We start from the raw sequence: 12,674 nt of genomic DNA, 5'->3' as shown, positions 1-12,674 counted from the left end.
TCACTAAAAATCAAGAGAAAAAAATCCCCAGTATGAACAAGGCAAAGGACTCAGACAATTTAAAATAAAAAGTTCTACACAAGGCACAGTGACTCACGCACCTGAAATCCCAGCACTCAGGAGGCTTAGACATGATAACCCACAAGTAAAAGGCTAACCTCTGCTACATAGCAAACCCTAAGACAGCCCAAGGTTCAGACTGTGGCCTTGTTCACAGGCAAAATTACATCCAGCTAATCATACAAAGGTCTTTTCTATAATCAAAGATCAACATTTTACAAAACTCATTTTTACTAATCTAGCAAAGCAATAAACCACCATTCATTCTGGAGAATACTTTGGGCCATGTCTATCATCAAGAGAATGCGCAATACCATGGTAAAATGTGCGTGGTAGCATATAACTGTAGTCCTAGAACTCAGAGGCTGAGGCAGGGGAATTATGAGTCTCCCTGGATTACACAGTTAAGAACCTGTTGAAAACCCACACCACTATTGCCCCTTTTACTTGCTTTTAGGAATCAAAACTCAGGACCTCACGATTACTCAGTACCTTACCCAGTGAAATACCTCTCCAGCCTGTCTCTTCTTTATTGACTGACTAATGGGGGTAAGGGGAGTCTCTCTTCATGCATATTTATACATACCTTTTCATTTAGACAATCAATTATATTTTCCACATAAATTTTCATGCCTTTGTAGAATTTGTAGTTTAGGGCTTGATCTGGTCCACTCTCAAGCTTCTCAATAGCTGTCTTTGAACTCTTGATGTCTTGTTCATATTTTTCATATTCTCTCTGGTGTGAGCGATGAGAATCCTGTAGTAATGTTAATCTAAAATAAAAATAAAAGTTTTGTTTTTCATTCTTTGCCTTTTAAGCAGCATTCTAATAAAGATGATTTCAAACACAGAGAAAATGATTACTGTATAAACCTTGATTTATTAGACTTGTGAAGCTAGGGAGAACATAATTACTGTTCTCAAGAGGGAAAGATTAAAAAAAAGAACATCTCCAGTGACTTAGAAACACAAGGTGGCCACAGGATTTATAAATTTTATTTAATTTTTTTTTTAAACTGTGTCACTTTAACCCAAACTGGCCTTGAATTCACTATGTATCAAAAAGATCACTTGGTTTTAGGCTAAGATTGACCAGAACTTGTCAATTAAGTGAGTTCCAAGAGTAACCAAAGGTTTTATATGAAAGGAAGGAGCACTGTGTTGACTGTTACACAAATCTGTTGTCTCGCCTGGAAAACGGAATGAGCTGGCATTGACACCACTTAAACATGTTATGGTTTGGTATAATTTATCTGTTTTTTGATTAATGAGTGATTATTTTGTTAACTAGAATTTGCTGTTCATGGGTTTATTCTACCTCCTCTGTTGCATGACCCCACACTACTCTGCTAAAGTGAAGACAGCTGACTTGGTCCAGCTCTTGAGAATATCACACACATCATCAACTCAATGACTGTTTATCTTTTAAAATTAAGTTATTTATCACAAACACATGCCAACAGAAGCACATGAAACATTTTTTTTAAAGAATCAGAAATATATATTCTATTAGCATTTGAACTCTATGGATGCCTTAGAATTAGCAAATCAATAAATAATGAAATATTATCAAAGTACATGGTCTTTAATTAAAAATTAATTCAACTAATCCTGCTAACCTGATCCTTAAAAGAAATCCTTTAGCCTATAAACAGTCTATCTCTTTTCTAAATTTTGTGGAGATACACTACATGTCTAAAAACTTCTCTTATTTCACGGAGATAAAGGTGCAAGCTGAGCTGGGGAGAAAGCTCAGTCAGGAAAGGGCCGCCTTGCAAGCAGGAGGACCTGAGTGAGAGCTCCAAAGCCACCCAGGGAGGGTGGCATGGAGGCACACCAGTAACCCCAGCAAACTGCTTGGAAAGTCCCAGGCCAGTGAGAGACCCTCTCAGAAGCCCAAGGGGATTCCGAGCAGGAGCACTGCTAGCTCTAGCAGTGTTTCTAAGCAGTATGTTATGTGAAAAGGCAGGCATGCACAGGGTATATAATGGCTTTTGGAAAAAAGTGGGGCAATGTAAAATACTACATAAGTCTATAAGATACACAAGCTAGGGGATTTCTAGAAGAAAAAAAAAACTGGTAGTAAAGAGTTTCCTTTGGAAAACCAACATATTTTTTTTTTTGGTACCATTTTGTACTCATTTATTAAAAAAAGAAAGAAAAAAACATTTAAAATATATTTTCTTCTTAAAGAACCGAGTTGAAAATAGAATAAAGACAAAAGTAGCAGTTACTTAGATCAGAGTGTCTGAAACATTACTGACCCACTTGTCATTCTTACTTTGAGATGAGTCTCTCAAACACAATCCCTCAAGAAATACCATATGGGTTCTGGTTTATAAACTATTCTAGATGTAATAGCTTTAATTGTTTCATTTTCAGGAAAGCTAATTAAAACCCCAGTCAATGATAATGAACGTGCTTCAGGAATACTGTCGGATCTGTTGAAGTAACTTCACCCAACACCACCATTTCAGAACACGCACCCAGGAGTTCGGAGCTTTATTTTGTAGAAGGGCGGACAGCCTCAGCCTCAGCTTTCAGAGCTTCATAACTGCTCTCGGAGCTACTCATCGCTGTGCTCTGTCACCAACGGAAAGCAGTAAACAGGCAGGCAGAGCTGTGCTCCAATAAAGCTTCCCTCACAACACAGGGGGGCTGGAGCCAGCCCGCCCCACAGAACACAGACGCCAAGCGCTGGGATCCTGAAGATTTCCAGTATTTATCTCATAATATTATAAAGTGACCTTTCTACAAAAATATCTTCATTTAAACAACTACACTGACATATTCTGTAGTATGACTAAGGAACTGAATTACTTTAAAGCTGACTTATAATGTGATACGGGAAAAGTGAACCTATTCTCAGATGTACAAGAGCCGTATCTTGACTAGTGAGATGGCACAGGGATAACGCACTGATGCCCTGGGTCTAATCCCCAGACCCCACAGAGATGCAAGGAGAGAACCAACTCCACGAAGCAGCGCTCTGACTTCACACATGTGCCGTGCATGTGTGTCACATACACGCTGAAAAAAAAAATGAAGATGTTCTTTAAAAGGCAGCATAACCAAATGCACCCTTTGTAACAAACTGTCACGTAGGCTACTCAAACCCTGACATCACACATACTATTTCATAAACACAGGGACTGCAGACAACAGAGTCTCTGTACATTTATAAAATACTTAAAACAAAACAGCTTCTGACAGGACACACATTATTTTTAGAAAGTGCACAGTCACTAGGTAATTACTGTTTGCTTGGGATAATTATCAATGCCCAAATATTAAAGAAAAAAAAAAGAAGGAATTGTGCTTTAAGAAGAAACCATACCAAATCATACAAGTAAACAAGTAAAAATCATGGTGAATTTTTCCTGTTAATGTATTAAAACAAAAAACAAACAAACAAACAAACAAACAAACAAAAAGCTGGGTGTGGTGGCACATCTCGGTCTACAGAGTGAGTTCTAAGATAGCCAAGACTACACAGAGAAACCCTGCCTTAAAAACAAAACAAAACAAAACAAAACCCCCAAACCGAAAAACCAAACAAAACCCACATGCACACACACAAAAAGCCAATATAGTCACACACATTATCTGTAATAGTAGGAGGGTCAAGGTAGGAGGGCCATGAATTCAAAGCCAGCCACAACTACATAGTTAAGTCTAAGGCTGGCCTGAACTATAGAAAGACCTTACCTCAAAAACAAAACGCAACAATAAAGCAACATGTTTACTATTATATCAATACATAGATGAGACAGAACAGAGAAATCACTACAGTGATTGATTATAGAACAGCCGTGAGATGTGTCTAACACCCTAGAAGGTAAGCATGCTACGACACAGTCCAAGCACACGGAGGTTCCTGTAACCTAGGAATTCAAGGCCAGCTGGGACACAAACTGAGACAATGTCTCTGAAGACAAATCCCAGCAGGGTGGAAAAATGCCTACAGTCATATTAAGTAAAAAAAAAAAATCTAATTACTAATTTTAATCATGTAAGGAGTATTTGTCATTAAGACCAACAAGAAAAAGAAAATCTGTTGTGTTTATATGGTAAAATAAGAGATTATTTTTTCCTAAATATCTGTTTAATATTAATGTTAAATAATTGAAAGGACATCATGCTTTTTTAGTATTCATCACTGAGGACAATGTAAATTACAAAGTAAGCATTACTCACCTACTATTTAACTGTTTCTTTATAATTTCCAAGTTTACTGGTGCAAATGAAATGGAACTATCAAACTTCTTCAGTGTCTGAGACTTACTGCTGTGGAGAAGGTCTATACTTTGTCCCTAAAAAAATGTGAACAATTACTTTTTACCATACAAAGAAAACTAAGTAAAATTCCCATGCTTGCAATATCCCAATCACAATAAATCATTAAAAATTAAAAGTCTCCCAGGTCCCACACCACGTGGGGGAGAGAACTGGACTCTCAGAAGTGTAGACAATCCTAAGATCTCAGGGGAGACCACCACTTCTGCTCACATTCCTGGCCCAAGAGGAACCCGGCTAGAGCCCTCTGGACACAGGAACCTAGGAGCAGTCAGGGACAGGATCCTTCCAGTCTCTGCCTACACCCAGAGCTGAAAGCCAGTAGTCACCCAGAGTGCTGACACACCTGAGAGCAGAGGTAAGACCACCACTTCTGCTCCGAGGGACTTGCCTAAAGCCCTCAGAACACAGGAACCCAGGAGCAGTCTGGGACAGGATCCTTCTTGTTTCTGCCTGTACCTGGAGTTGACCCTATGACACAGGTTCTGTACCCAGATCCCCCTGGTAGAAAGCTGGTCTTCAGGATTATTGACACACAGGCTTACAGGAGAGTCAAGCCACTGTCAGAGACAACAAGACCAGCTAACACCAAAGACAACGAGATGGTGAGAGGCAAGCACAGGAACCTAACAAAATCCATGACTACTTGGCAATACCAGAGCCCAGTTCTCCTACCAAAGCAACACACCGGAGAAGCAAGATTTGGATTTAAAATCACATCTCATGTTGATGATAGAGGACTTTAAGAAGGACATAAATAACTTCCTTAAAGAAATACAGGATAACAGAGGTAAACAAGTAGAAGCCCTTAAAGAGGAAACACAAAAATCCCTTAAAGAATCAGAGGAAAACAATCAAACAGGTGAAGGAACTGAACAAAACCATCCAGAATCTAAAAATGGAAATAGAAACAATAAAGAAATCACAAAGGGAGACAACCCTGGAGATAGAAAACCTAGAAAAGAGATCAGGAGTCATAGACACAAACATCACCAACGGAATACAAGAGATAGAAGAGAGAATCTCAGGGGCAGAAGATACCATAGAAAACATTGACACAACTGTCAAAGAAAATGTAAAATGCAAAAAGCTCCTAACCAAAACATCCAGAAAATCCAGGACACAATGAGAAGACCAAACCTAAGGATAATAGGTACAGAAGAGAGTGAAGACTCCCAGCTCAAAGGACCAGTAAATATCTTCAACAAAATCATAGAAGAAAACTTCCCTAACCTAAAGAAAGAGATGCCCATAAACATACAAGAAGCCTACAGAACTCCAAATAGATTGGACCAGAAAAGAAACTCCTTCCATCACATAATAGTCAAAACACCAGTGCCCAAAACAAAGAAAGAATATTAAAAGCAATAAGGGAAAAAGGTCAAGTAACATATAAAGGCAGACCTAACAGAATTACACCAGACTTCTCAACAGAGACTATGAAAGCCAGAAGATCCTGGACAGATGTCATACAGACCCTAAGAGAACACAAAACCAGCCCAGACTACTATATCCAGCAAAACTTTCAACTAATATAGATGGAGAAACTAAAAATCTCCAAACAATTTTAGAATATATCAATGCCTATTTTTCTAGTAAGGCATTGTGGCAACTGCCTTATCTTCCGGCACCCAGATAGCAGAGACAGTAAGGTCTCTATGCTGTTGATGCCTATCTCATCTATACAAGAGTCCCAGGGCAGCCAGGGCTGCATACGGAGACCCTGTCCCAAAGAAACAGAAGCCAAAACCAATTGAACAAAACCAATCAACTGCAGCCCCCACCCACTCCACCCCCAGCGTGGCTGTACTAAGGACTGAACCTGGGGCCTCATGTACGCCAGGCAGGTAGGTGCACTTTCACCGAGCTACAGTTCTAGCCCTGAGACTATTAAATTCATACGGACATGCCAAATTGCAAAGTTCTGACTTCCATGACAGTTAGTTCCTGAAGTTTCAAGGCTGGCTTTGCTGACATTCTGATGCATTTGTGGCAAGTCATGGAGTTCTTGAAGAACTGTGAATGAGTAACACTGTGGAGTCCAGGGTTGGGAACCTGCAGAGTGTGCCTTCCTAAGAGAACATCCTACAGCCCCTCCCACCAGTCTCCCTGACCAAGCATGATGACCAACACCACACTTGCAGTGTAAAGCAGGCTCTCAAAGTCCACGACTTCAGACCAGGAACATGAAGACATGGACCAGAGACTTAGCCACTGCCTCTATTTTCCATCAGGCGTCGCAGCTCATCTCAGTTGTCACCAAGCCTCTTCCATGTCCAATCGAGCCTGCAAATCCCAAATAGTCCTGACATCCCTTCAGGTTCCAACTCCCTAAGTCATGCACCGGAAGATCACTCCTGTGGACTTTTTACAAAACTGACTGCCTAGCATGTCCCTGTGTCATTGGGACTACACTGAGACTTGTGGCACAGAAGCTCACTGCAGAGATTTTCCTCAGCTGTCTCTCCAGCAGACCGCACATCCCTGTAACTGGCTGAGGTATGTGCTAATGGAAACCCCACAACACTTCCATTTACGTCAGTGTTGCCTTACATGGCAGCAGATACATCTGGGGAGTGGGACTGGATCTGATTATGCACAAAGGGCCCACAGTAACTTGGGTCCTCAAGAGAGGCAGAGTGACGCCATGAGAAATTCAGGCACATGCTGAAGAATACCAACAGAACCCACAAGAGTCAAGGAGTGAATTCTCTTCTAGAGATTCTGGAAGAAGTGCAGGTCAGCTCATATTCTGATTCTGGCTTTTGTTGGTGTAAAGTAACACCAAATCAGTGGGGAGCTGTTAGAGCAGCCAAGGGAATCAGTGACAGACCTCCAGCAGGTGTCATCATACACTGGGTAAGGACGAAAATGAAATAAGCAATCTGCACCCCAAGATGGCAGGACTGAAGTGAGGCATTTCCTAACAGTGTTCACAGAAACAGAGAGATGTTTCCTCTGAAAAGTAGTAAAACACAAGCAGCAAAAACCTAAGAAAGGTTTCCTCCCTTGATTAGGGATGCTATCTTGGCAATCGTTCCAAGGGACTAGTCCTATGTGAAGAAAAGGAGGAGGAAAATAGTAAATATTTAGATTCTTATTTGCAAGCAGGAAAAATCAATTCCTGCTGTAAGTAACAGTCCCTAAAATGCTCATCAAAGGAAGGATGGTCAAGTAAATGATGATTTGCCAACTCTCACGAATGTTAGGCAACCACTGAGCTGACTTGCACTATGTAGAAGCAGGGTTTCCTCATCAGTTGCTGGGGTCAAACGCTGGTCAAAAGCAACTTGGGGAGGAAAGGGTTTATTCAACTTGCAGTTCCAAACAACAGTCCGTCATCAAGGAGACAAGGAAGCTCGAGGCTCCAACCTCTAAACAAGAAGTGAAGCAGAAACTACTAAAGAAGTGTGGCCTGCTGGCTTGCTCACTATGGCTTACTCAACCTGCTTCCTTACGCAACCCAGGACCAGTGCCCAGTGGTGGTACTGCCCGGAGGGAGGGGCTCTCTCTCATATCATTCAGCAATCAAGAAAATGCCCACGGACTTGTCTAGAGTCCAATCTGATGGAAGCAGTTCCTCCCTGATGTTCCTTCTTCCAAAGTGGCTCTATTTGTGCCACGGTGACAGAAAGGAAGATGGGTCATGCAAGAGAATTGAGTTCATTCTCAGTGTTCATGAAGATGTTATATTACACTCAAAAGCATGTAGCAGGGACTTATGAATTGCCCAGGAAAACACAGTCATCCCCAATATCTACTGGACTTCAAGCTCTAATGAATTCACAGTTGCAACTTTTGTTTTTAAACTTTTTATTTAATGTGTAAAGTTGTTTCACCTGCATGTCTGTGCAGCAAGTGCATGTGGTGCCCGCAGAGGCCAGAAGAGGGCATCAGATCCCCTAGGACTAAGTTTCAGGTGTTTGTAAACCACCATGTGGATGTTGGGAATTGAACCCAGGTCCTCCTCAATAAGAGCAGCAAGTGCTCTAAACCACTGAGCTGCCTCCCCAGTCTCTACAGCTGTAATCTCTGATGAAGCCACATTTGTGGAGCTGGCTTTTAGGCAGATGCTATAGGAAAGATACTACATAAAGATCAATAAAGAAACTAGACTTCAGTGTCCAACCTGAGCCCGTGTTGGATAAGTCGTGCAGCACCAACAGAAGCACACTTCATATTAGTAAGCAGCGTGGTTACTTAAAACAAAATTACTGTGTATTTAATGTATGGGCACATACATGCACATGTGTGCTTGGAGATCAGAGTCTGATCTCCAGAATTTATGTCATTGAGAAGACAGAAGCAATTCTACAAAGTTATCCTCTGACCTCCACACATGCACTGTGGCATGGGCATCCCCACAATAACAACATTTCTAAAGAAAAAATGAAGTCACAGGGCTTGTGGTAATGCCACGGTGCCCTCGGGATGCTCACGGCTGGAAACTTACCTCTGTGATCCTGACGGCTTTCCTCATCTGCTGCTGCTCCCAGGTGTCTTGGCTTTCATCTTCCTGACTCTCTTCACTCGAGTCTTCATTCCTGATTGCTATTAAAACCAGGAACAAACACATTAACTCAGTATTCCCAGTCTGATGGCAGTACTCAGACTCGGGGCGTTATCTTAGGCAGGCTTAGTAGCACCTCACGTGCTGTTTCCTCTTCATAATAATCCAGGAGGGAGAACCAGTGTTACCTTCACTTTAAGAAGGAGACTGACTCAGAACTAAGTAACAGGTCAGAGCGCTGCTTCCCTGCTTCCTAATGAGAACTCAAATGGAGACACTGGACCCAGGGTCAGCGCTCCCTTTCAACCTTCCCGTTTCCCATATGGAAGAGGCTGGGGGGAACGAAAGGTTGGTTTGCATTAAGGAGGTCTAACTCGGTCACTGAGGTGGCTCAGCAAGCACACTTGCCACCAAGGCTGACACCCAGTTCAACTCTGAAGAACCTCATGGTAGAAGGAGAAACCAGCTCCCACAAGCTGTCCTCTGACACCACGCTTACACCGTGGCATGTGTGTATCCATAGTCACTCACAACACAAAGTACGCAAATAGAACTAGCAAGATGGCTCAATGGTTAAAGGCACCCGACCCCAGGCTTAATGACCCAGCCCATCCCTAGGACCCAGAACAATGATGGAAGAGAATCCCCTACTGCAATTAATCCTCTGGCCCTCCACACGTGCACACTGACCAACCATGCCCACTCACGCACACTTACAGATAATGTGTGAGCTCACACACATAAAGTAAGAAAAAGGGCAATAAAAATTTAAATAAATAAATGTTATTTTCTAAAACGAAAAAGATAATTCACACCTGAGAAGTGAACATTTAAAAATAGTTTCCGGAAGCCTAGGACGTAGCACAGTTGGCAGAGTGCTTGACTAGCATGCATGAAGCCCTAAATTCAGTTCCCAGGACTCGGTGAGTCTCAAGTAGTTGTACACACCTATATAATCCCAGTACATGGGAGGTAGGGAGTGGGGGACCAGAAATTCAAGGTCATTACATGGTTAAGTCTGAGACTAGCCTAGATACATGAGGTACTGTCTTAAACACAAAAAGAAATTCCTGGGGGGGGGGGGGTCAGTTTTGTTTTGCAGAAAACCGTGGTAAAACATACACGAGAAATCAGAACAGTCCTTTGAAGCTTAAGCATTCCTGACAAGATGAAAGTTTCAATATAGTAGGGAAGATCTTAGTATATGGTACCTATAATTTCTGTAGAACCTTTCATGCTAACAAAAAAACATCTTTCTAAAAGGTGGCAATGATAATTCCCAACATTTCAAAAAAAAAAAAATCTGTATAATTCTGTTGCCTGTCAAAAATCAAGGAAAGGATCCGGCATATATTGTGTGGTAATATGAAAAGATAGAATCCTACCATTTAAAAGCTATAATATTGTGGACCACATTAGTAATAATCAATACCAACACTCCTAAAAAAACGTGTGTTAGGGATTCAGCTTGGTGCTACTGTGCGTGCGTGCACGCGCGCATTGGGAGGGCAGGGGGAGGTAAGACAGGCTCTCACCTTGTGCTAGGATTACGGGAATGAGACATCAGTTGGTTGATGTACAGGGACTGAAAACACAGACTTCATACACACTAGGCAAGGCTCTGCCAACTGAGCGGCAGTTCCGACATCAGTTTTGAGAAATAACAGAAAGCACAGTAACGAGCGAAGGGAAAGTTCACTGCTATGATGAGAAGGTGGTGATCTTTACACACTGGTAAGTATGTTAAATACACACATGATTCCTCAGCCATTCTCTGTCGGAGTGTTTGAGGCTTTGGGGTAAATAGTATTCTTTTTTCGTGGTCATCAGGATCGCTCTCCGAGTCCTCGCCATTGCTTCTCTTACTCTCAGAAGTGGTGGAGGGATGGTTTACATCCAGTGAAATATAGTCCCCCGGGGTCCTGGCCAGCTCACGTTTTCTGCGGGCTGCCTGAATAAAAGCTGCATCAGGGATCTTAACTGAAAAACATGGAAGGACAATGAAAACCAAACTGTTACAGAGTGCAAGTTGCTCGCATTCAAGGCCACAAAATGTACTGTGCTCCTAAAGTCACAATTTACACAGATTTATGTGACAATGATGGACAGCTTAACGTCTGGTTAGAATAGAATATTAATATAATAGATATAAAAACACATTAGGGAAATGAACCTAATCTAGTACTATCAGGAAATGTGATGACTCCATTCTGTCTTGCCTTTGCTCTCTCACTTCTGGAAGTTGTGTCAGGACAGGAGCATGAGAGAGCTGAGCAGTCAGTGAGACTGTAGCAAGAAGGACAAAATCAGCAGTAGAGGCTACACCAGGATACCTCCTCATGAGGCACCTCCACACACAGAAGTGAGGGGCAGATGACGACAGCACGCAGCCATATAGGGCAACAGCACACACACACGCACACACCAGGGCAACAGCATGAACCCACATCAGATCAGTTTTTTAGTGACTCAATTGAAAGGAATGAAACGTTGAATGTAAAGAAAATAAGTATTTTTCACCAGGTAAATGAACCTATAATTTTTATTTTTAAATATTTTTATTTTGCTTTTAAAGATTTAGTTTTATATATAGTTATATATTTATTTTATATATATGGATGCTTTGCCTGCATGTATGTCTATGCACATGTGTGTACCTGGTGCCACAGAGGCCAGGAGAAGGCATCAGATGCCTTATAGACAATTGTAAGCTACTATGTGAGTGCTGGGAACCAAACGAGGGTCCTCTGGAAGAACGGCCAGCCCTCTTAGCTGCTAAGCCATCTCTCCTGCCTAAATGACAACTTTATTTAATAAAGCTTTATATATTTTTTGTTTTTATTTGTATAGTATATATTCACTGACATAAATTCTTACAATTTAGTAACAGCTTTCTTCATGCAAGGAATTAACTTTATATTTTATAAAACATATTTTAAGAAAATATCAGTAAATAAGATGGCAACGTAGCAGCTATGTAGGCAAGACTTGGAACTTCTGATCCTCCTTCTTTCTTTACAGCTGTAAATGCATGGGGCCACCATGACTAGCTTTTGTGATGCCGAGGATCTCGATCCAGGGTTTCACACACTAGGTGTTCAGTCTACCTGCTCACTACACCTCAACCTGATCCCAGTTTTTGAGAAATAAACACAAGGTATACATCAGACAAATAGAAACCATGAGATGTGCAAAGGCGCTAATGTTTAAAACACAGGAGAGAAAGTGAGAGATTTTAGAATTCTTGGTCTTTATACAAGACTCAGTGACCTCAGGCCTAAGGAAAATAAAATGTGCAGTCAATCATGAAACAATACATGGCAATTATTAGAAACCAAAAAATATTCACCACCAACAAGACAATCAATCATGGGGCCAGAAAAAATGGCTCAGTAGGTAAAAGCGCTTGCTGCCAAGCTTGGTGACTTCGGTTTGACCCCTGGGACGCTCGTGGGGGAAAGAGAAAAGATTCACACAAGCTGTCTTCTGATCTCTGCATATACACTCATGCATGTACATGCATACACAGAGCGGAGAGAGACAGAGGGGGAAGAAGAGGGAGAGGGGCAGAGAGGGGGAGAGAGAAGGGGAAACAAACAAGCAAGGAGGCAATGAGTGCTTGATGATTTTCCCAAGAACCAGCTTGGTTCCCAGCACTCACTTGGGCAGCTGACCACCACTGTAACCCCAGCTCCATAGTACTGACACTCTCTGCTGAACTCTGTGGGCACCTGCCATGTGTACTCATACACAGGCAAATAAAAATGAAGTCTTTTTAAAAAATTCAATCATGCTATCAAATTACTTC

The 12,674-nt window shown here is 41.6% G+C and overlaps 1 protein-coding gene across 9 annotated transcripts in view; it reads right to left on the bottom strand.

Annotated features, from left to right (window-relative positions):
- Positions 1–12,674, bottom strand: part of Gcfc2 (GC-rich sequence DNA-binding factor 2) — a 36,899-nt gene that overhangs the window by 19,106 nt on the left and 5,119 nt on the right. For 7 of the 9 annotated variants that reach the window (XR_005503212.2, XR_005503213.2, XR_005503214.2 and 4 more), the window contains 4 exons: positions 10,622–10,846; positions 8,810–8,907; positions 4,258–4,373; positions 647–833 (listed from right to left, as the gene is read on the bottom strand). Coding sequence is in view for 6 of the 9 variants with exons in the window: in XM_006236702.5 (XP_006236764.1) it covers positions 647–833; positions 4,258–4,373; positions 8,810–8,907; positions 10,622–10,846 (626 nt within the window). In the remaining 3 variants the exon portion in view is untranslated. Of the gene's footprint in view, positions 1–646; positions 834–2,546; positions 4,031–4,257; positions 4,374–8,809; positions 8,908–10,621; positions 10,847–12,674 lie in introns of those variants that run through there. The other 2 variants (XM_063286052.1, XM_039107584.2) reach the window with 2 other exon arrangements.

Source organism: Rattus norvegicus, chromosome 4, assembly GCF_036323735.1.
Source record: "Rattus norvegicus strain BN/NHsdMcwi chromosome 4, GRCr8, whole genome shotgun sequence".
Classification (NCBI taxonomy): Eukaryota; Metazoa; Chordata; class Mammalia; order Rodentia; family Muridae; genus Rattus; species Rattus norvegicus.
The sequence above is the reverse complement of the archived record's forward strand: the minus strand, read 5'-3'. Positions and strand labels throughout refer to the sequence as shown.